The 22,604-nt window shown below is 58.5% G+C and overlaps 9 protein-coding genes across 9 annotated transcripts; 5 read left to right on the top strand and 4 right to left on the bottom strand.

The window, feature by feature from the left end:
- Nucleotides 1-644: 644 nt before the first annotated feature.
- Nucleotides 645-1,569, top strand: PLICBS_001058 (chorismate mutase aro7; the record flags this gene model as incomplete). The annotated part of the gene is made up of 3 exons (XM_065599711.1): nucleotides 645-715; nucleotides 778-838; nucleotides 898-1,569. 3 exons carry the CDS (start codon nucleotides 645-647, stop codon nucleotides 1,567-1,569), a joined length of 804 nt encoding a protein of 267 aa, XP_065455783.1.
- A 12-nt stretch (nucleotides 1,570-1,581) lies between these two features.
- Nucleotides 1,582-2,496, bottom strand: PLICBS_001057 (Mss4p nuclear export; the record flags this gene model as incomplete). Its single annotated transcript, XM_018317872.2, has 2 exons — nucleotides 1,582-2,336; nucleotides 2,424-2,496. The coding sequence occupies 2 exons, from the start codon at nucleotides 2,494-2,496 to the stop codon at nucleotides 1,582-1,584; spliced, it is 828 nt and encodes a 275-aa protein (XP_018183397.2).
- A 616-nt stretch (nucleotides 2,497-3,112) lies between these two features.
- On the top strand, nucleotides 3,113-5,037 carry PLICBS_001056 (vacuolar protein sorting-associated protein 17; the record flags this gene model as incomplete). Its single annotated transcript, XM_018317873.2, has 3 exons — nucleotides 3,113-3,592; nucleotides 3,652-4,105; nucleotides 4,160-5,037. 3 exons carry the CDS (start codon nucleotides 3,113-3,115, stop codon nucleotides 5,035-5,037), a joined length of 1,812 nt encoding a protein of 603 aa, XP_018183398.2.
- A 447-nt stretch (nucleotides 5,038-5,484) lies between these two features.
- PLICBS_001055 (uncharacterized protein) lies at nucleotides 5,485-6,775 on the bottom strand (the record flags this gene model as incomplete). Its single annotated transcript, XM_018317874.2, has 2 exons — nucleotides 5,485-6,446; nucleotides 6,499-6,775. 2 exons carry the CDS (start codon nucleotides 6,773-6,775, stop codon nucleotides 5,485-5,487), a joined length of 1,239 nt encoding a protein of 412 aa, XP_018183399.2.
- A 726-nt stretch (nucleotides 6,776-7,501) lies between these two features.
- On the bottom strand, nucleotides 7,502-9,343 carry PLICBS_001054 (uncharacterized protein; the record flags this gene model as incomplete). Its single annotated transcript, XM_018317875.2, has 3 exons — nucleotides 7,502-8,148; nucleotides 8,205-8,690; nucleotides 8,743-9,343. The coding sequence occupies 3 exons, from the start codon at nucleotides 9,341-9,343 to the stop codon at nucleotides 7,502-7,504; spliced, it is 1,734 nt and encodes a 577-aa protein (XP_018183400.2).
- A 1,291-nt stretch (nucleotides 9,344-10,634) lies between these two features.
- On the top strand, nucleotides 10,635-13,218 carry PLICBS_001053 (uncharacterized protein; the record flags this gene model as incomplete). The annotated part of the gene is made up of 4 exons (XM_018317876.2): nucleotides 10,635-11,125; nucleotides 11,194-11,227; nucleotides 11,288-11,779; nucleotides 11,836-13,218. 4 exons carry the CDS (start codon nucleotides 10,635-10,637, stop codon nucleotides 13,216-13,218), a joined length of 2,400 nt encoding a protein of 799 aa, XP_018183401.1.
- Nucleotides 13,219-13,755: 537 nt separating this feature from the next.
- PLICBS_001052 (uncharacterized protein) lies at nucleotides 13,756-14,685 on the bottom strand (the record flags this gene model as incomplete). Its single annotated transcript, XM_018317877.2, has 3 exons — nucleotides 13,756-14,206; nucleotides 14,261-14,474; nucleotides 14,529-14,685. The coding sequence occupies 3 exons, from the start codon at nucleotides 14,683-14,685 to the stop codon at nucleotides 13,756-13,758; spliced, it is 822 nt and encodes a 273-aa protein (XP_018183402.2).
- A 2,507-nt stretch (nucleotides 14,686-17,192) lies between these two features.
- PLICBS_001051 (uncharacterized protein) lies at nucleotides 17,193-19,874 on the top strand (the record flags this gene model as incomplete). The annotated part of the gene is made up of 3 exons (XM_018317878.2): nucleotides 17,193-17,963; nucleotides 18,016-19,082; nucleotides 19,139-19,874. The coding sequence occupies 3 exons, from the start codon at nucleotides 17,193-17,195 to the stop codon at nucleotides 19,872-19,874; spliced, it is 2,574 nt and encodes an 857-aa protein (XP_018183403.2).
- Nucleotides 19,875-20,431: 557 nt separating this feature from the next.
- On the top strand, nucleotides 20,432-21,652 carry PLICBS_001050 (uncharacterized protein; the record flags this gene model as incomplete). The annotated part of the gene is made up of 1 exon (XM_018317879.2): nucleotides 20,432-21,652. One exon carries the CDS (start codon nucleotides 20,432-20,434, stop codon nucleotides 21,650-21,652), a length of 1,221 nt encoding a protein of 406 aa, XP_018183404.2.
- Between the last annotated feature and the right edge of the window lie 952 nt (nucleotides 21,653-22,604).

Genomic DNA, 22,604 nt, shown 5'->3' with positions numbered 1-22,604 from the left:
ACGCGCGACAGGCCGATGCCACGCAGAGGTGCGAGTTGCAGCTCGTGGGTGCATCCGCGGGTAAGGTTCGAAGTACCTGGGTACCTTGGACGACCTCCAGCCCCGCCCACGGCCGGCTGCGACAGGCCATTGGCCACGCCGACAAGCACCCATGGGCGGCTCTGGACGGGTGCTAAGTTGCGGGTACTTTGGGCTCGAGCCCCTTCCAAGCTGGGAATCAACGGGCCGCTGCTGGACGCCTGCAATGTCTTGAGGTGCTGCCCTGTCAGCCTGGCGGGTGTGCCAATGACGATTCCGCGCCCACGGGCAGTCGCTGTAACAGGCGACCCGGGAGCTCTCCTTGCATGAGTCGCCCCGCCGCGACTTCCGCCTGTTGGCTGCTGCCCTCCCTGCCCTCCCGCCGCCACGCCCCAGGTATTTGAGCCGATAGCTGCTTCTTACGGACGCCACACCAAAAAAGCTCGGTAGTGAGACGCATCTTACACCTCCGGACTTCGGAGACATCACGACCTCAACCTTCCCCCACGACACGATCGCGTCTCCCGTCCTCTACCTCGAGGCGGTTGCGAAGAGAAAGCGACTGAGTGACTGATTGATACTGAATGATTGACGGCTGTGCTTGTGCACATCAGCATCCAGCAAACATGGACTCTGTCGTGGACACCGCCGACGTCAACAAGGCGCTCGATCTCTCGCACATCCGGTTCCAATTGATGTAGGCCAACCCCCTCCCCGCTTACGTCTGACAGCGGTGCGGTATGCTGATTGACGTTGCAGCCGGTTGGAAGATACCATCACCTTCCACCTCATCGAGCGGGTGCAATTCGCCTTGAACAAGGTGCCCCAGCCAACTGCCCCTCCCTTCTGTGCGCAAGGACTAATAGAGTGAACGTGCAGACCATTTACGTCCCCGGCGCAATCCATATCCCCAACAGCGACCTGAGCTTCTTCGATTGGTACTTCTCCGAGCAGGAGAAGCTGCAGTCCCTGATACGGCGCTACGAATCGCCCGACGAGTATCCATTCTTCCCCGAAGCCGTTCAGAAGCCCATTCTCAAGCCGCTCAACTACCCCAAGGTCCTGCACCCCAACGACGTCAATGTCAACGCCAAGATCAAGGCCTTCTACATTGACAAGTTCCTGCCGGCCGTATGCCCGGACTTTGGACGCGAGGATCGCGGCGAGTCAGAGGAGAACTACGGCTCCACAGCGACGAGCGACTTTGCTTGCCTGCAGGCCCTGTCACGGCGCATCCATTTCGGCAAGTTTGTTGCCGAATCCAAATTCCGCTCGGACCCAGAAAAGTACACGCGCATGATCCGGGCCTCTGATCGTGAGGGCATCGCGGCTTCCATCACAAACTCGGCTGTCGAGCAGACCATTCTCGAACGGTTGCGGCTGAAGGGTCTGACTTACGGAACGGACCCCGGTGCTCCTGGCGGCACCGAGGGGCCGGTCAAGATTAACGTTGACGCCCTTGTGTCCATGTACAAGGACTTCGTGATCCCATTGACTAAAGAAGTTGAGGTGGAGTACTTGATGCAGAGACTGGAGGATCCGAGTGCTTGACGACTTCATTGATTATTGGGTTGGGCTTAGGTACTCGTTAATAGCCTTGACCGCGCCTTCAAATTTGCTCGCCTCGATCAAAATCATGTGCCCAAATGCCTTGATGCCCATCTCCTGGAACGCTCGCTTGCTGTCTGCCACGGCATCGCTCTCCTTTGTGTAAGGGAAGTTGCCGTACGCCAGGGCGTGTTTCTGGAGGACCTCGTCCTCGGGGTGGAAGTAATACGTTGACGACTCTTCCTTGGCCTTTTTGCGTTTCCTGTCCTCCACGTCGAGGGTCGACTCGACCTCCTGGTACGTCTTGGAGAGGATCAGGTAATGCGTAAACTCGTAGGGCTCCTTGTCCTCGACGGCGGCTTCCACCTCGTCGATGAGCATCGAGTACATGGGCGGGCTGATCTCCGCTGGGACGTTGATGAGCCGCTCCGAGAAGACCAGGCCGACGTGCTTGCCTCCCTTGATGAGCTCCGGAACCGCAGCGAGCGCCTCATTGGTTTGTGCCTTTTCGACCAGGTATTGGAGGATGTCCTTCATGGGCTCCTTGTCGCGGGTCTCGTGCGTGTTGAGCGCGGTGATCATGGCGTAGGGGTCGGTCGCCTTGCCGTCGACCTTGACGGTCGAGCCAATGGTCGGCTGCGACAGGATGAGGTCGGACAGCGCGGACATGTTGAAGAGGTTGGCGTCGACGTCGAAGAGTTGTCGCAGGAGCGACTTGACGCCGTGGAAGTCGATTTCGGGGTCGTAGTTGAACCACTCAAACTCAACGTCTACCATGTCGAAGTCCTGGTTCTTTTGTTAGCGGGACGCCAGAGACTTCTCTTCGCGACCGTGTCAAGGGCTTGCCTCGTCGTCACCGCTGTCCTGGTCCATCTTGTCGACCCCGGCATCAGCGGGCGGCGCATCCTCGCGTGACCTCTTCTTGCCCATTTTTTGTGATTGGAAGAAGACAATATGAGATGGGTTTGTGTGTTGGGTTTGCGACCACCGGAGAGAATCGCAGGAGTTCGGCGAAGTCGACAATTGTTTATGCGAATGTCACTGAAAGCTTCGCCCGCGAGTCTCAACCAGGACGCTGCAGCCCATGTCAGTAAATTTTGTCCAGCTGCCCCGCACTAAGCCCAACCGGGCCTGATACGTGAGCTTCTGCAGCGCTGCTGGGCGGTCGACGAAGCCGCGTCTCCTGGGCCAATGGCGGCTATGGCTGTGCCTGTGGCTGAGGTGAGCTGCACCGCTGCGGAGGAGCAGGCGCCCGCCATTGTGGCCTCGCTGCCTCCCGTCGTCGCATGGCCGCACCTCAGCAGTTCCCCGTTCCACAGCCCGGCACCTTGCGTCACCGTCGCGCCCGCAGCTGGCCATTGCTCGTCCTCACCACCACGGCATCGCAAGCATTGACGCCGCTTTATTATCCGCACCATGGTCGATGCTTGAAGCCTCGCCAGCTGTATCCCCGCGACTTCTTCCGAAGAAGCCAAGCTAGCTCCGCACGCGCCGACCGAGGCCACGCAACGTCATCCTCCCCGCAGCGCACGCGGCATCCATCGCCATGGACTACAGCGCGTCCATTAATGAGGCCGAGGATCCGGCCGGTGCCTCGCCCTGGGGTAACTCGCCCCGATCTTCGCCGCACCACAGTCGCACCGCCTTTGGCAACGCCGCTACCGAGCCGCCGCCATTCCCGTATACGCCTGAGAACTCCAACGGTCTCGGGCCGGCGGCCGTTGAGGGGGAGGGATTCCAGCGCCCTGGAACCGCCACGACCGAGTCGGGCACTGAAGGCGAGGCCGGAGACTCTCTGGCGAGTGAGGCCAGTGCAGCAGAGGCGGTTGGCGACTCGCAAGCCGTGGTCTCCGAGCACACCTCGCAGGCTGAGCCTCCGTTCCAACCAGCCGCCGCTCCGCATGTGCAGCCAGAGCAGGCACGGCAACCACCCAAACCAGCTCAGCCTCAGTACAGGCTGCAGGCAAAAATCACCGGGCTTGAGCGAACCGGCAAGAAGGATCCCGTGTTGCGGTTCGATGTTCATGTAAATGCCGCCTACGCTAAACCCCACCTCATTGAACTGTCCAAGCTGACCCTCTGAAGACAAACCTTCCACGGTTCCGGACGACCCAATATCGCGATGTTAGGCGTCTGCACTCCGAGTTCGTTAAGCTTGCCGATCATTTGATATCCGCCAACCCCGAGGCCCTGGTTCCCGCAGTCCCGCCTGCTGTCACGGCGGCTGGGGCTGGCACCGATGAGGACGAGACTCGCGTCAAGGCCATGATGCAGCGGTGGTTTAACTACGTTTGCAGCAGCGACGTCCTGATGAGGGATGACGAGATGATTCTTTTTGTCGAGAGCGACTTTGGCTATAGCCCCCTAGTAAAGATGAAGCAGCCCGCGACGGGCGTGCGCCGGAAGATCTTGAAGCAGTTTGCGCCCCCTCCAGATGATACCCCTGAGTTGGCGGATGCCCGACCTACGGTCAAGTTGTTTTATCTCGGTACCATGGACGCCGGTCACAAGGTTGACAAGATGGTCAAGGCCAGACGAGGTAAGTGACTGACAGATCTACTCAGCTTTTGCAACAGACTCTGACCAAATACAGGCCTGGGTCTCGCGGAATCTGACTACGGAGTCAAGCTGGGCAGCATGAACGTTCAGGAGCCCCACCCCGGTCTGGCCAATGCCTACAGAAAGCTCGGCAAGGTCGTGCAGACTGTCGGCGACTATCACGCCGCTCAAGCGACAGCTGAGGCGGCCACAATCGGGGACCCATTCCAGTACCACTCCCAGGACTCCTTTATCGTCAAGGAGTCCTTGACGAACCGTCAAATCCTCATTCGGGAGTTCCTTCAAGCACAGGAGGCCACGCGAAGCAAGCTCAACGCCGCCGACCGGCTCAAGGCCAGCTCAAGCGTGCGACGCGAAAAGGTCGACGAAGCCATTGCGGCCCTGGACGAGGCCCGACAAAACGAGCAGACGCTCTACAACAAGACGAATCGCGTGACACAGAACCTCGTCCAGGAGCGACGGAAGTGGTTCTCTCGCACTGCTGCGGACCTCCGCCTGAGCATCCGCGAGTACGTCTGCCGTGAAATCGAGGCTGAGCGGCGGACGCTGGCTCTCCTGGAGACTGTGCGGCCAGACATCCGCTCCATCGATGCCTCCGGCGGCCTCAGCCGTCTCGGCCGCGAGGCGCACCCTACCGTTCGTCGCGCCAGCATGGCCGCCAGCCAAGGCCCCAAGGGGGACGCGTGGAGCGGCGTGCCGCGGCGCTCCGACGCCACGAGCCGAAGCGTCTCCAGCAGCTTCATGGGCAAGGTCGCCGAGGAGGGTGACGGCGATGACGAGCGCGAGGCCGGCCAGGGCAAGGCCGGCGGCGCGGGCGGCGCTCACGCGGGTCTGACGGGAGTGAACGAGGATGACGACGACCGTATCGACGCGAGAAACGCGGCGAGCCGGCTCGCGACGAGCACCTTCTGAAGAGTGGCTGGGGTAGACTGACGACGACTATGACGACGCAGGCGGTGCGGAGGCGGACGCTTGACAGGGCACATGCGCTTCAGTATGCCCTTCTTGTTATTTATGTGCGCTTGCCCTCAGGCTTCATGCCTCTTCCGGCACCGTAGCTGTTCAATTAACCTTGTGTAAGCTGGAAAGGCCTGGAATTTGACCTTGTCATTCCGTCACTCGTGTGTCCTTGTTAACATAAGAGCCAGCGAAGGCCAGCCAATGCTTGCTTGTTATGACCAATATGTAAAGCCCATGGTGCATAGCTACTGTATCGAGCGAGAACGTAGCTCCCAAATGCCTCCGCAGCCGTCATGATCCTCCCAAACTCCTGTAGACGAGCTAACGCCATGCCCTCTCCGACGCCCGGCGACCTTTATGGTGCCAATCCTCGCTCTGTGGCGGGTTTGCTCTTCTTTTCTAGATGAGCAGCTCCCCCGCTCCTGGCAAGTTGAAAGACGAGCTCCCCTGAAAGTCCGATGCGCCTCGGCGGCCGCTCGACTTGGCCGACTCTATGATGTGGAACTTCTTGCCCACCTGGCGCGCTTCGGTTACGCCTTGCATCATTTGATTGAGCAAGCCGAGTAGGTGGACGTTGTTGGCCTCCTGGTGCATCTCCTTTTCATAGGCCTCCTGGTCGGACGGGATGATCAGGTCCAGTCGACTGACAAGGGCCTGGATCTGCCGCAGGATTGGCAGGGAAGGCGCTGTGTTATCCGTGTCCATACTGTCGTCATCAGCCGTCTCACCGTTGACAAAGGATGACGGCAGCCGCTCTAGGTACGCGACGAGCAGCCGAATTCGAGAGTGCAGCATCTTTATGGCGTTGGCCTTGGTGATGAGCGATGCGAGGGTCTCCTCTTCCTCTCGAGTCAGGGGCACATTTTCTTCGTCGAGTGCCTGCTCCTTGATGTCATCGACGTTGCTTTCAACTAGCCGCCGCTTTCCCTTGCCGTTGGACTCGACAGACCGCGTCGGGCGTTCCTCTTTTGGCGGGGCGGCTGCCGCAGCGCTGCCTCCTCCAGAGGCAACGTAATTCATACTGATCATCTCCGTCTCGTCCGTCTCAACTGAGTACGGGGCCTCGCGGAACTTGAGCTTCAGCTTGGATTCGCCGTCGTCCATTTTCCTGTCCTCGCCATCTTGATCCGCCCTGAGCTCGTCGACCTCGTAGTTGCTCTCGTATATCGTGAGCGGAAGCTTGCCACCGACCGAATGATTCACTGCTTCTTCGGGGTGGAAGCCCAAGAGTATTGCGGACTCATTCCAAATTCGTAGAATTTGACTATGGATGGGGATGATTGTCGGCGTCGGGCCGGTGGAGGGGAGGAGAGTGTACCAGCCGACAAAGTCCAGCTGCCGCTCCTTGTGCACCTGAACCACTATAAAGAGCGTTAGGCAATCCAAGATGTGCGTACGTCCAGGGCCGCCTACTTTGCTCTAGCCTCGATGAGAACTTCTCCGCGTCGAGCAGAAAACCACCCTCGACGGTCGGTGCTGCCGACGTGTGGCATTCAAAGGCATGCTCGATGGTGATCTCGCGGCCATTCTGCTGACCAAGAAGGGCGCCGACGATGGGGCCCGTCTGCTGGCGTAGAGTATGTCGGGTGATGTAGTCGGATATCGTGAGCAGGACGAGAGGATGGAGGACGGCCTGGAGCTGCGAGCTCCTCTGGCTCGACAGGAGCGGGTTGGAGCTCCGGGAGTCCATGCTGCCTACAGGCGGCCGACAGCTGGGCTGCGTCGCTGCAGATACGGCGCAGTGAACGATTGTGCCTTTTGTGAGGAGGACGATATTGAGAGATAGGATGGTGCGCCTCTGGTTCCGTTGTCGATGGGTGACACCCTGTATCGAGGGAAGTCGTGGTGGCGGGTGGAAGTGGGAAGCAGCTGCCCCGCGTTCGGTGGTGTTTGGAAGGTGCGGCAGCCCACGAATTGTCACTGGCGCTCGCTGACTAAGGCAACACGACGTGTAAGTCATTTCGAGTCCAACTCTGACGTAGCAGATCAGGAAGCCTGGACTCTACAAGAATAAGCTCGTAGCATGATTAACTGCATATGAAGGGGCACCATATGCAAAAGCCGGTGGAAGTGGTGTTCGCAGTTATCACCCGCTGTGCCCGGGCACTTGCTTGATAAGGACCTTCTTGTTGACCCATCTGCGTGCGTTCAGGATGCATTTGAAACTATCTAGGGTATATATCTACATGCCGCGCTACATAGGCGATAACTGAGTTGTGATGAGGCTCCAACAATGATGCTCAAGTGATGCTTTCCCCAAAACTCCTTGTTGTATGCTGTGTTTCCAGTGACCATACCTGTAACCTACCTGACCGTGTATCCCCCACTTCCCATACTCAGCCATTAGTGCTTCTCATTAGCTTCCGAGGATCAAACAGATTACTCATGTGCTCCCAAGACCAGCTTCAAAAAGACCCTACTCTTCGCTTGGATCCTGCAGAGGCGGCGTCTGCTTGCCCTTCTTGATACTCCGCCATTCCATGCACGAGGCACAGAGGAGCTGGGCACCCGCCAGCGCAACGCCCGAGAAGAAAATCCTCGTACAGGCGTAATTGTACGCGTCAACGACAGTGTCAAAATACTGCGGTGGGACCACGTGCCGAAGCTCAGTCGCGCCGGTCTTGACAATCATTTCGGGGTCCAGCCCGGGCAGGTGGGACAGTTGGGACACCAATAAACCACTGAGAATTGTCTGGCCGACAGAGACAAAGATGGCGCCACCCAGTTGCTGGGCGAAGAAAGTCACAGCCAAACCGCTCGGGATATCATCCTTGGCGAGAGTTGCCTGTACAGCCAGGCCAACAGTTTGCATGCCAAGACCGACACCGAAACCGGTCAGAAACTGGTAGGCGATCCAGTGCGACGACCCAGTGGACGGCGTGAATGTGGTCATCAAGCCCTGTCCGATAGCCGTAATGCAAGCGCAGAGAATCATGGACGGGACATAGTATCCGATTTTCTGCGTGAAAGCCGCCGACAAGATACCAGCGATGACCAGACTGAGCACAAGGGGGATCGTGTAAATGCCTGACTTGACCGGGTCGATCCCGTGTGTTGTTTGAACTACGAGACTGTAAGCAGCAGATCAGATGACAAAAGGGGCAAAGGGGCCAACCTACACCAGAGTGGAATATAGTAGACGCTCACAATCATGCCCCCGGCGAGGAACAGCATGAAGAACGTACCAGCGAGGATGGATCGCTGCGTAATGATGCGCACTGGTAGGGTTGCGCTTTCGGGCATCTTAATTTGCACGGCGGCAAATGCGAGACCCAACAGGGCGAACATGATGAACAGCAGGATGATGCGCCAGTTACTCCACGGGTACGTAGACCCTCCCCAATGCAGCGCCAGGATAAGCGAGACAGTGGATGGGACGAAGAAGAAAGTGCCCAGCGGATCTAGTCGCATAATCTTCTCTTTGGTCGTTGCAGGTTGCTGTGGCTTGCTGGCCGTGCTCAGGAAGAAGAAGAGAAAGACGAAAGCCACGGCGCCGATGGGAAGGTTCATGTAGAAGCACCACCTCCAGGTTGCTCGCTCAGTAAAGGCTCCGCCGATCAAGGGCCCGGCGACAGAGGATATACCAAATACCATTCCGAACATGGCTGTGAGAAAGTTAGCATAAAAGCAGGCAGCCTGGAATGGCGCTCAGCGTACATTGAAACATTGGTCGCTTGTGAAGCGGCACCATGGGAATGACAATCAACATGGAGCCTGTCATGATGCCAGCAGAGCCCAGACCAGCGATGGAGCGGCCGACAATGAAGACGGGCGAGTTCGGTGCGGCGCCACAGAGTGCCGAGCCCACCTCGAAAATTATGATGCACGTCAAAAATGTCCAGCGCAGGTTGTAGAAGCGGTATATCCGCCCAAACACGAGCTGAAAGGCTGCCGTCGTGAGCATGTAAGCCGCGCCGTACCAGCCAATGTCACCCAGGCTGCCAAAGTCGTCGGTGATGCGAGGGATGGCTGTCGACAAGATGGTCCGGTCTAAGGCGACGAGGAACATGGCGACAAAGGCGGAGAGCATGACGAGCCAGAACTGGGCCGTCTTGGGCTTGTAATTCTTTTCGGCCTCATCTTGAAAGGCAGGACCGGATTGTTGCGGCTTCTCGGATTCTGGCTCGCATGCTCCATTCTCATGCGCTGCCTCCGAATCGTTGTTCTTCTTTGCATCCTTGATTGTTGTGCTAACCGAAGACAGAGAGTTTCTGTCGGCGTTGGCTTCAATCGACTTGCTCGACTGGTCGATGGCCATCGTGAAGCCGCAGCTGCTTCCTACAAGTCGTACTCTGTAGAGCGGGAAGGAAGGGTAATTCCACGAAATGAAATGAAAGCGAGCGAGTGAGATGTCATAAATGGCGGGCACAATAGTTGTTGCTATCGAGATCGAGGCGCCATGTCGTCGCATTCAGACTGAGACGGGCCATGTTACTTATCATCTTATACGGGTGAGCTGGTGGCTGTCGGGATTCAGGCCGACCCGCAGTGGACGGCAAACATTTTCTTCCTAGTCTCGGGCTCGGACATGTTTGCGAGCCTCTTGAAGCTTAGCAATCAGGGGTCGTGAGCGTGGAATTGGCTGTTCGCGACGGCGGCGGGCGCCTGAACGCGCAATGCTGTGACTCGAATCACTCCATCCAGTGCCTCGTGGGACGCGACCGTCCAGACGGCAGGCACGGGCTCGGGTGCGATCTGGGCTCGTTGCTGCCCGGTTGGTGGCGCCATGCCGTTTTGGGAATTATCTATCTAACCGATACCCGGGCGACTGGGCAAGAGACGCTGGTGGCTCGGGACCGAGAGGGGCATCTTGGCCTCCGACATCAGCAGCTGCCTGTGCCTCTCTCTTCTCCCAGCGACGTTGCCAGCGTGCCTGGGCCGATTTGCTGCGACGACGGAAAAATTGAACGCGCGTGCTGCCAGGCGAGGCGGCGCATTCGATCCAGCGTTTTCCCGGACGAGGCCGCCGCGGCCCCGGCATTTCGAACCATTGAAGTCATTGAACACCCACCCGCTCGGGCGCCACCTCGTCCGTACTCCGTACTCCGTGCAGCGCCCGCGGCCAGACGGGCGACCATCGTCGACAGGCAACCCGTAAGCCCGTTAGTTTCCCCGCCTCTGGATCCGGTCCGGTGCCTTCCCTGTCTCGCGTTCGCAGACGGTCGTCGACTGGTGTGCTTCCTGAGCCCCGGAGACGGGCAGCGCGCGCTTGCTCGCTCACGCCGGACACAACAGGCCACTCCCGCACCCGAACGCCCCTCTGTCCTGCCCGATCTCAGCCTTACCGCCCAGGGTCGCTGCATCTCATCGCGGTGAATCTGCATCTTCACCCCCCGAGCCCTATGCAAGTCACAGGAGCGTGAACCAAGCATTCTTGGCGCAGGCGCCGCGCCGTGCCGTGCCTCGCCTCCCGTCGCCTCGCTTCGCCTCTGGGCCGGCCTGCCCCGTCAACCCACCCGGCCGCAGAGGAGCCACCACTGAGTGATCACGCCGAGCCCCTGGATACCTACCGGACCGCACCTTGTCGGCGTTGCATATACGTATAAGACATGTCGTCCGAGCCGTCAGCGCCCGCGCAGGGCTCCGACCCCGGCCCGGCGCCGATGGCCCAACCTCCGCAGCAGCCTCACCACCACCTCGCGCAACAACAGCCGCAGCAGCTGCCGCACCAGCCGGACCTGGCGGCCATGAAGCTGACCCGAGGCACGAGTTGTGTGCTCTGCCAACAGCGCAAGGTCCGCTGCGACAAGAACAAGCCGTGCGCAAACTGCGTCAAGGCTGGCGTTGAATGCAAAGTCGTCCCTCCCGCTCCTCCACGCCGGCGCAAGAAGCGCCTCCAAGAGAAGGATCTCATTGATCGACTCAAGAAGTATGAGACGTTACTGAGTGAGCACGGAGTCAAGTTCGACGCCATTGGCCAGGACTTGCGGAGCGACGGGGTGCAGATGGACGACGTCGAAGAGCTCGAGAATGACTTTGAGGGTCTCAAGACGTCGCCAGAAGCCAGTGCGTCTCCGTCGGCGACGCCCAACCACGAAAAGTATGTTGTGCCCTTCATCGCGGCAAATTGCCTTATGCTGCGTGACCCTGCTGACCGTAACACCGCAGGACGGCCGGTGCCTGGTTCTCTCTCCACAAAGAAGTGTGTAGCCGTGCTGCCGCCATGCCCCCTGCCCAATCATGATACTGACATCTCGCCCAGTTCCGAGCAAGTGAGCAGCTTCTCCACGACTCCTCCGATGACGAGGTTCCTGGAGTCCAGGGGTCGACCATCCATCGCGCCTTTGACCAAATGTTTAGCGACTCAGATGGATTCCCCTTCATCAACCCGGCGAGGAAAGAATCCGTCACCGACGACCATCCCTCCACTATCCGCATATTCCAGCTGTGGCAAATATACATCGACAATATCAACCCACTGCTCAAGATTACCCATGTGCCGACCGTCCAGGGCCAAATCATAGAGGCCACCTCGCAACTGGAAAAGGCGCCCAAGAACACCGAATGCCTCATGTTTGCCATCTATGTCATGGCCATCACATCACTTGAGGAAGCCGAGGTCCAACGAATGTTTGGCGAGCCGAAAAAGGAACTCCTCGGCCGGTACTTCTCGGCCCTGCAACAAGCGCTACTAAATGCGGGCTTCATGCGGAACCACGATTTCTACTCTCTCCAGGCATACGTGCTTTACCTGGTATGCACCACTCAGGACATGTTCCATGTCTTTTAGATGGCTACTGACCAACTTAGTTTGCCGTGAGGTGGTTCGTAGACCCACGCCAGGTGTTCTGCTTAACTGGCATCGCTGTGCGCATTGCACAACGCATGGGTCTTCACCGGGACCCTGGGGGCTTCGGCCTCCCTCCGTTTGAAGTTGAGCAGCGGCGACGACTCTGGTGGACCATTGTGGGATATGACCGGCGGATAGGGGAAATGACTGGCTCGACCGTCACAGCCCTGTCTACCGGCGGCGACTGCAAGATGCCTCTTAACGTCAACGATTCGGACCTCCACGTTGAGGGCAAGGAGATGCCAACGCCGCACAGCGGGCCAACCGAGATGCTGTTTGCCCTCACTCGGAATGAAATCGCTATGGCAGTCGCCAGCAATAGCAACCGCGATAGCTACAAAATGCACAATCCCGACAAAGGGAGTCCAGCATCGTCGCAAGCATGCGGTGCTAAGTCTCAACCCGCCACCATCCGAATCGTCGGCCAAGACTCACCGGCTTACACGCTCGACGGTTTCTGCGCCCACATGGAGGGTACCTACCTCTCCCAATGCGACCACAAGATTCCCCTGCACTTTTTCACCTTGACCATGACACGGCAGAGCCTATGCAAGATGCGGATCATCGGCTTCCTGGTTCGCATGCACAATGCGGAGGCGATGCCAATCAAGGAGATTGAACGGGACTCCCTGTTTCTTCAAGCAACGCAGATGATTGAGTACGACAACGTCGTTCAGTCATCCGAGAGTTTGAAGCCATTCAGGTGGTACTCGATGCACCACTTCCCCTTCCCAGCCTACATGTTTCTAGTGCAAGAGCTTCGGCATCGCGTGAGCGGCCCCATGGTAGAGCGGGCGTGGGAGGCGATCGGTACCAATCACGATCTTAGGGGCCTTATGAATAACCTGCACAGTCCTATGCATACAGCCTTTGGCAATCTGTTTTGCAAGGCTTGGGATGCCCATGAGACGTCCCAGCGACAAAACGGAAAACAGGCACAGGCGCCTCGATTCATCAACGTCCTGCGCGAACGCACGGAGAAGAGGCGGCAGGCCCGCACGGAGAACCGCAAAGACCCGAGCCTGCACCAAGCACCCATAGACTTCCCGCGGTCTCGAGGCACCGACCATTCTACCCCGAACAGTGCCTCTGGGAATCCAGCGATGATGACTCCCCCGTCGGTGGATCAGTCCATGACGGGCACTGGTCCTCTTCCGCCGTTGCCGCCCGGCTCTGCACAGGTGCATGACACGAACGACATGGATTGGTCATATCTCGTGGCCGGCTACCAAGACATGGGATCGTTGCAGGGATTCAACAATTTTGCTGGATTCGGGAATATGGGAGGGGGCATGGGTGGTATGGGGCCTCCTGGCGGAGGAAATAACATGTACGGTACGTAGTCACCATGCCGGTATATAAGGTAGGCATCGGGGAGACGGCGGTTTTTGTCTGGGTTGCATTTTCAGATGCTGGCGCTGGCTCTGGTCTTTTTGGATACCATCTCGACAAGCGACGATAGGGCGGTATGGCATTGATGGAGTCTCGGAATTACATGTACCATCACCGCGTGGCTCAGACCACTCTTTTAAAAACCAAAGCTTCATGAGTTAAATTTCTATGCTTCCCCATTGGCATGCCTATGCTTGCCATGTCGTGCACAGGGTGCTGTAGTGACGTGTCCTTGGCAGAACGGCCGACACGCTCGTTCGGGCTGTATAGGCCTTCTCCTGCAGACCCCGTGTAGCTTCCGAGGAGTGTGGTCGCCCGTTGAGTGCCGGAGATGGCACTACTAGGAGGGGGCATGTGGCGAGTGGTTTGGGCGAGTTTTCTGGACCTTCACATCTGCAAAGTCCGTCGCATCTTCACCCGCAGGCCCCCCCCCCTGACCACCGCTACAACGCTCCTGATGTCTCACATGCGCATCGTCGGTACGCAGTTCACGATAATGGCTTCTGGGCCCAAACGTCAAGCCAATCATGCTGTGCGTGGATCCGCGGGTTGTTAAACGCATCGAGGATGTCCTGTCCCAGCTTATGCGCCCCGTCGGCGTCCAGCCCCAGCGTCTCGTACCTGTGCAACATGGTGACCAGCCAGTCCGAAAGAAGGCTCTGGCTAAAGACGCCCATCTCTCTGAGGCGGGCGTCGTTGTGCCACCGGCCGATGGGGATGGCGTTGCGCCGGACCGTGATGTTGACGAAGCCGAGGCTCTCCAGTATGCGGGGCGCGGAAGGGGGGAACTGGAGGTTCCATCCGTACACGCTGGAGAAGGGCCCGTCGATGTGCTTGTACAAGATATGGATGGGATGGTTGTCACCTGCAGTGCCGTCATCTGAGAAGATTTTGGGAATGATGTCGTGGATCTCGATCCAGCCACCGGGTTTCAGGTTCCTGCGAAGCAATCAGCAACGTGGCCCCGATATGACATGACTGTGACATTCTCACTCTAGACAGTTGCGCAGAAGCAGTTCAGGGCGGCGCACAGTAGGCAAAAGAAACCTGAGGTGCATCAGATCGGCCCCGAGATAAATATTTGTCCATGGCCGATACTCGTCATCGAGGTCCTCGACCCGAAACTCGAGGTTTGGAGGGAGCCAGTTGGGTTGTATGGGGGACAAGTCCACGCCTATGACGCGCGCACTGGGGTATTGCTCCGCAACTATTCAGCATTTCAGTCTGATGTCCTCTCGCCAGATCCGAGAGGTTGACAAACCGTCCAACGCCCATAGGCCGAAGCCGGTGCCGAGGTCGACAATTTTCTGGGGCCTTGGTCCAACTGGGGCGATGAATAGCTTGCCCTCGAGGATGTAGTCCGAATACAGTCTGTGCTTGACGCCTTCTCGCAGCTGCTCAGCATCGTCGTTTGGCATGCCATACCGCCCTTGCAAAACGCCCTGATATCGCCTGAGCCGGAATTGGAGTCAGTTCAAGCACATCGTGGCACAATCGGGGAACAAGCACTCGCCTCCCATGCTCATATGAGTGCAGGAGCCTCGTGGTGTTGAGCGACGTGAATTCCGAAGTGGTTATCGAATCGCCGTAGTCGGAAGTGGCGTCCTGGTCATCGGAAGGATGGGAGGCCATGACTGTGAGGACCCCGGCATCGTGAGAAGCCCAAAGACGCGAGACCGATCACCAAGCGCAGCACAGCCCGCGGGCTGGTGAGCTGTAGTTAAAACTGCCGGTCGATCACCGGAGATGTTGCGTCTGGCGTATGTCGGTTCACAACAGAAAAGGATGGTTGGCCTTGAAAGGGGGGTGGAGGGAGCCTCGCAGAGGTCCCGGCAATTAGGTGAGACGAGGAACCGGGCCTGTGGATGTGCCAGATCAGCAACAGGCAAGCATGCAACACGCACGAGGACGGGGTTCTGGGTCGTCGTACATGACGGTAGGCTTGCTAGACCCAACCTGCTGGAAGTGGGTGGAGTGGCGCTCGCCGGATACAAGCGTCGGGCGGCAAGTGTTAGGGTGCCACGGAGAATTCGGGTGGACGAATGGGGCCCGTGAGGCCTTTCGACTTTTCGGTTCTAGCGGGTGGTGCTCCGGCCGGGATGGTGGACGAGGCAAAGCCGGTTGACTTGGCGCGCCGTCCGCGAGCGGTGTTACTAAGTGAAGATTTAGAGTGAAATCGGGTGAGGCTCTGACACCCGAGAACGACTCTCGAGTTGACTTGACGGGGATATTTGCCGGGCTGCGCCATGCTCCTGTGACCCGTACGAACCAGTGCAGTCGACGCCGTCTATTGCGGAAGCAAACAAGGCAAGTGAGCGAGGGCGAATTGCAGTTGGCACGGGGAAAACGTCAAGCTCCGGCCGGTGCTCAGCACCAACAAGTGATCGCCCGGCACGGCCCTGATATCGGTAGGGCCATGCAGGATGGCCCTTTTTCGTGCCGTAGAGCAGCCAGGCGGGGGGCGAATGAGGCATCGGCGGCTACAAAAGCTGGAGCCGCCGGGGAAGCGCTAACGGAGTTATTTGTTGTTTGTGCATGCTAGTATTCCGCAGTGCCTCTCCCTTTCCGCAGTTGAGTGACGGCCGTCGAGGTGCGAGGCCGGCGGCTGATGTCAAGCACAGATGGGAAGCTTGTTAGCTAGCCCTTGGCTGTGCGCTCCAAACTTGATGGTGCCAAAGCAAGATGCAGTCTCCCCCGCAGCGTGCCGCGTCGGGGACCTGCAACCCGCAGGATCCATTGATTGCTTTTCCGCCTTGCCATTGCGCGGTTGGATGCAGAGTTGTGCCAAGCCTTACATACTACACACGGAGGGATAGGTGACAGAACAGGCGGTTTGGTGGCGTAACTTGCACGGCTGGTGCGAGCTCGAGTGGTAATGAACCTGAGCCAGCGTAGAAGCCAAAGGACCTACTCGCACAGCTCAGCTACGCGCCAGTGAACGAGACTTGGCCGCTTAGCTGCGGGCGGGCAGTTCAATCGAGATTGTTGCATGTCTCTGAGCGTCGGGCTGTGCGCCCTTTGTTGGAGGTAGCAAGCTTTCGTGACCCGATCTGATGGAGCAACTGTCAAACGTGGCTGTGGCATTTCAGATGACGACAACTCAGAAACAGAGCTGACTCGGCCAGAGGACGAGCATCTAGGCCCAAGTGCTGGTACTGCCGCGAGAACAAAGTCGTGGTAGCCTATTTGCAAGAGTCACAGTGCTGGTTGCGTGCCGTCGCGGTCCCGGAGCCTACGGGAGGCGACAGGTCCAAGGCAACTTTTCTCGGCGAACTGTGTGCAGCACCCCAATAGGCTGAACAGCAGGATGCGATGACTGCTTGCCCAGTGTGCCCAGTAACGCCATCGCCTCAATTCCTGGTTGCAATCGCTCGTCCATATCGCGTCTGCCGTGTGGCGCGTGGCGTGGCAGAAGGTCTGGAAACCTGGGTGGGTGGCTGCGACAGAGTGGTAAAGGCCCCCCCGTCAGCCATCGGCTCGGCCCCCGCCCTCCCGGCCAAGCGGGGCGTTCCTTCCCTCCCTCCCAGGTGTCACAATTTTGTCGCGCGGCGCACATGGAAGGCGCGTCACTGGCGCCGTCCAGCGCGTCTCCTGCCCGTAAACACTTCCAGCCCTCTGAACGCCGGTTCCACGACGACAACCTCAACGCTCCTCTTCCTCCAAGGCCCCGCCTGCACGCTGCCGTCACCACCTCCTGCATAGTCGTCTTTCAGTAGCCATTGACTTTTCTCTGGCACATATATATACTTCGTGTTTTATGCATTACAGATCCCGTTCGGTCGCCACACTGCACGCGCGACGGCACCGCGTCAGGCGCGTTTAATTGATCACGGCCGCCATCACCACCTCGTCGCCCCGACCAAGGACCGCGATCCATGCATCCACGCCAGACTCAGCATCGCCACGCGTCTGAACATCGCCAGCCATGTATCTGCCGCGGTCGCTAATATCGAAACTCTACACCCATCTCCAAAACACGCGACATCCGCTCTCGCCGCCTGTCCTGATCCTCGTGGCACTCGAGCCCGATTCGCTCTGCGCCTGCCGCATTTTGACCCGCCTCCTCAAGCATGACTACATCCCTCACAAGATCCAGCCCGTCGCCGGCTACAGCGACCTCGAAAAGGCCGGCACGGAGCTTGTTGTCCCCATGATGGAGAGCCAGGGCGGCAGCGGTGGTGTTGTCGTGTGCCTTGGTGTGGGAGGCATGGTTGACCTCGGCCCCTTGCTGAAGCTGGAACCCGATGGCGAGGAAAATACTTACGGCGGCGTCGAGGTCTGGGTTATCGACGCCCATCGACCTTGGAACCTGGGGAATGTGTTCGGTGGCTTTCCATTGGAACCGGCCACAGATATATCCAACTCATACCAGTCCAGGAGCCCCAGTGGCGTGGCAGGTGGGCAGATTGGACACGGGTATCAGGCGGGCAAAGGTGGTATCGTGGTCTTTGATGATGGCGATATCGAGGAGGACCTCGCTGCCGAACGCAACGCTTACCTTGCCCTGGTAGACATGCCCGATGTCGACGAGGACATGGTCGAATTGGGCCTCAGCGACGATGACGACGAGGGGCAGGATAACTCACACCAAGATACCACCCGCGCGGGTCAAAAGAGGAAGAGCTGGTCAGACGGACACGACGAGGATTCGAGTGACGATGAAGATCGGCCCCGGCAACGACGCAGAAGCAACTCTGTAAGTGCAACCCGAGCAGGAAGTCGTTCGAGTTCTAACACTGGCGGTGCAGTCGAGTCCGATCCCAAGCTCCCCCCGCCCAAGACAGAGGGGCCTAATCTCCCTCCGCGACCCCGACTTCGGTTTATCCAGCGATGCTATCGAACCCCCTTCTGCAGCACAACCTCCGCCGGCGCCTTCTGCTCGTACACTTCGGCGAAAGTTGCTCCGTATGCGCCAAGAGAACGAATCCGTCCTCCATCAGTACTACAAGATGGGCTCGTCGTTTGCGGAGCCCATATCCTCGATGATGTACTCGCTTGCATCGGAATTGGGTCGCGAAGACAACGACCTGCTCTGGCTCACCATAGTCGGTGTCACGTCCATGGAGCTGTACGGCAAGTCCTCGGCAGGCGTCGCCGCTGCAATTCGCGGCACCGATAGAGGAAGGCCGACGGGATGGATGGGGGTCAGAGGAGCTCGCTTGCGACAGCTGTTACGTGATGAAGTACGGCGCTTGAATCCACCAGAGGTTACGAACGGCCGGGTCGCCACCGAAAACACGGGTGTCATCCCCACGACAGCACGGAACCCCGAGGATACGGCGATTCGCCTGTCGCCTGAACCCCGATTTCTTCTCATCCGCCACTGGAGCCTCTACGACAGCATGCTGCATTCTCCTTATCTCTTCTCGCGGCTCAAGACATGGAGCGAGACGGGTATCAAGCGTCTACACAAGCTCCTTGCAAAGATGGGAGTCAGTTTGGCCCAGTGCAAGCAAAGCTATACGCACATGGACATGATGCTCAAGCGGGAGCTGAGAGCCAAACTTCTCAAATATGGCTCTCTCTACAACCTAGACGAAATGGTGCCTGCGGTCGACACAGACGGCAAAGATCGCGCCGGTGCCAAGGACGGATGGGGTTTCGTCAGAAGCTGGGGATGGCGAGCCACACTCAGCGCGCAGGACGTTGGCGTGGTCATAGGCGCCCTCCTGGAGGTTGGCAAGCATGCGCAGGTAACAGACGTTGCCTACCCTGCGAGCCAAGTGTCCCGCGAAGTGGAAGACGACGCCGAGTACCTTGCTCAAGGTGAAGAGTGGGTCAGCCGGTTCTGGGAAGCGTACGATGCCTTGGAAGAGTGAGTGTGCCGAGCATCTTCTCTCTCCCCCAACTACTAATTCTTGATGGCTGCAGCATCGACGCCTTAAAGGCCGGCCTACCAACTGCACAATTTCTGCACCGGGCAATCTATCGCACCGGAACGTCCCTCATTAACAAGAAACAGATCAAGCACCTGCGAGCTTTCCGCATGTGTGTCGTCAAGGATGGGCCGGACGTGGGACTCTTCACTCATCCAGCTGCTTTAACGAAGCTGTCGCTCTGGATCGGGGAAGCCCTGGCCGAGCAAGAGCGCGAGGCGCACGGCAAGCTGTCTCACGGCGGACGAGGTACCCCCCTGGTTGTGGCGAGCCTAAACGAGAAGCGCGGTGTGTACATTGTCGTTGGCACTGGTGGCGGCGGCGGACCCGACACTACATTTCTCAACCGGGAGGCGGCGAAGAAACGGCGAGATGAGAAGGAGGCAAAGGCCAAGGCGAAAGAGGAGTCGCGCCGCGCCAAGGAGAAGATTCGAGAAGACAAGCGCGCTGCTCGACGTGCATCCGGCCAACAGGATGACGATGACGACGATCTCGAGACGGAATCAGAGGGCTCGGACGCGTCCGAATCGGACGACGAGTCAGAGGATGGCGATGCCGAACAGGCCAAGGGTTATGGCCTCAACAAATTCGGCAGTGCGTTTCAAGAGGTGGTCTCCGAGACCAACGCGCGGGTGCGGATCGACAGCTTCGAGCACTGTGTGGTGGAGGTGAAGAAGGAGGATCTTGGAGGCTTCTTGGAGAGTCTGAGCATGAAGGCTGTTGTTGGCTAGTCCTGGCCGTGGCAGCTACTTGGGCTTGTGGGCGCGTTTCACTCGCGCTGGCCCACATGGGCATGGTGAACTTGAACCGGGAGTTGTCAGTGTTGACTGTTTGAAGCGTGGTGTTACTCATGTTACGAGACCGATGGCATATGTACGGCGGATATCTTTGCTGCATAGTTTATGTTGAATGGCTTCCTCCACAGCTTTGCGCGCTCCCTGGCCACCCGGGGATCTGATTCTCAACTTGGACGGCAGCGTCTTGCGACTTGCACGCACCGGCCCTCCTACGAGAGTTGGCAGTGTTGCAATGATTTGGCCCCGCGAAGGCGAATGTCGAACTTGACACTCATGTGGCTGCCTCAGAAGCGCAGTGACTGTACTGAACAGCCTGGTTGCTATACTCAAAACCCCGTTGCCGGGCAGGGAGGTGACAGGCTTGGAGGTGTTCGCATAGATTTACACCATTTCGAAATAACCGCCCGCCCAAATCTTCCTTCCTGTTCCCCTCAGCTCTCAACGTCAAAGGGTCGTTGCACCCGCGATCCTCTGGATATTCACCTTCCTGCATGCTGCGCCACTCCAAGTCGGATGATACAACGAGAAAGATGCGGAATGCGAACCTGACAGAGTTCGGCCGCCTGCGCGACCCGATCCGGACGGACCATTACCCAGCATTGTCCGACGACGTGACGGACATTCGCAGGGTGTGGTACGATCGGTTCAAGGACCTCTGGACGAGACTCGAGCCGCATCTCCACGAGAACGACAAGAGAATCTTCGTCTTGCTGGTGAACAAGATGGTGCAATCGAAGCAGAAGCAGTCGTCGTCTGAGCAACTCCTCCCCGGTCAGGACGGGGAGATGCCCGTCAACTACCGCAAGAACTATGTCTTTCAGAGCTATTCGGTGCAACTGCAGTGGATTCCCTTCATCATGGCGCGTTCCATGTTCGGGTTCAGCGCAGTGTCTGAGGTCTCGGGCGGCAAGACGTTTGCCAGGTTCAAGAAGTACTGGCATGCAGACGACTACGAGACCGACATGCTCCCGAAGAACTGGTCGCACCGCCGCGACATCGAGAAGAAACTGCCGGGTCAAAAGGACATCGTCGTCGCGAGCCAGGCGGACAGCCCAGCCACTGACCTGGCGGCTCCGACGACAGCTGGCCAGGAACCGGCGGTCGTGCCCGAGAAGCGCAAGGGGTCGATGATCGAGGACGAGGTCAAGCGACTCAAGCAGTCTGTCTGCCCAGTGCCCGCCACGCCAGACGCGCACATCAACCCATGCGCTGCACAGTATGGCAATCCGCGCAACACTTTTATCGCCCAGGCGGGGTTCTACGGTGAAGAGCTCCTCAGGAACAGAGAGCAGATTGCCTCCGTGGCGGACGAATCGAGACGCGAGATCGAGAGATTGAAGGCCGATTTCGAAGCAAAGATTGACAAGTTACGAGGCGAGCTTATGGAGGGAATGGCCCGTGCCCACGGACAAGTTGAAGCCAAGGCGGTCGAGGCGGCGGAACTCAGAGCTGAGAAACAGGAGCTACACGATCGGTGCCAGATGGCCGAAACTCGAAATCAAGAAACCGAAATTTGGGTTCAGGAGATCGAGAGGCGGGTTCGAAAGATCGAAACTCGGCTTCAAGCGGTCGAGACGCGCAGCCAGGGGATCGATATTCAAGTCGACGCGATGGACAAGGCGGCGGCCGAGGGATTCCGAGCCATTGTCGCCCAGCTGCCGGGTGCACGAAATTATGCGCCTCCTCTTCCTGACAAGGCGCCGCGGTCGTGAAGTCTGTCATGCGCCGGTGGACCATTGTGTAGCGACGACGGGAACGGGAGGGGCCTTGACAACATGATGATGCGATGATGGACCGTGGATCGGTCGGCGCGCTGGGATGCTGAGATGCTGGGACGCTGGGCGGACCCTAGACAGACAACACGGACACGAGTCGTTCGTTGCTCGCTCGCTAGCTAGAAGGGGCTGAGGGTCTCGACTCTCGAAAATATCGGGACGGAATAATCACTATTTGGTGTAACTCGAGGGTTTGCCTCTCCATTCACGTTCCTGCCGTTGATAGGGAGATGGGGCGGGCTCTACAACTAGCCAAAGTTGGCTCTACAAATCGCACCACTTCCTGTTGAAGTATCAAGGCCACAATGACGAGCCAACCTCACTTTGAGGACCCAAGCCATGACTTCATCTCCTTGCGTTGCCCGTTAAACCGATGCCGAGAAGCCAAGACATCAGCCGGTGTGGTGGGCGGCAGGCAATTCGAGGTGAGATGTGGCGCGCGCGGGGACAGTTTACGGATGGCGCCGTCAGCATGGCCGGATGCCACTCAGCCCTAAGGCACCACCCCCTGGGGATCAACTGGCGTGCCGCGCTCTCGATTGGATATCGAGGGCGCCTGACTGGCCACCGATGAGGAAACAAGACGGTCACCGTCAAGACCCCGTTAAGGCACCTTTATTAGGACCCCGTTAAGACCTCGTCAAGACCCTCGGCTCGTCAGCATGCGCCTCATCAAACGGGGCATGCGCGCGCGAGGGCGAGAGTTGGTGAAGGGGTGTAACACTTCCGTATATATGGCGGGAAGCCGGCAGGCATCCTCTAATCTCACTCTCCAGTATCTGACACCTCTTCCGCGAGCCATCACGATCGACAGGCACATCACAAGAGCCGAGGCAACCGTGCGACGCCATATAAGCCAAGGGACATTCGATTCGAGCGACGAGACATC

This window comes from Purpureocillium lilacinum (genome assembly GCF_023168085.1).
Source record: "Purpureocillium lilacinum CBS 284.36 DNA, scaffold_1, whole genome shotgun sequence".
In the NCBI taxonomy this organism is placed as follows: domain Eukaryota; kingdom Fungi; phylum Ascomycota; class Sordariomycetes; order Hypocreales; family Ophiocordycipitaceae; genus Purpureocillium; species Purpureocillium lilacinum.
The sequence above is the reverse complement of the archived record's forward strand: the minus strand, read 5'-3'. Positions and strand labels throughout refer to the sequence as shown.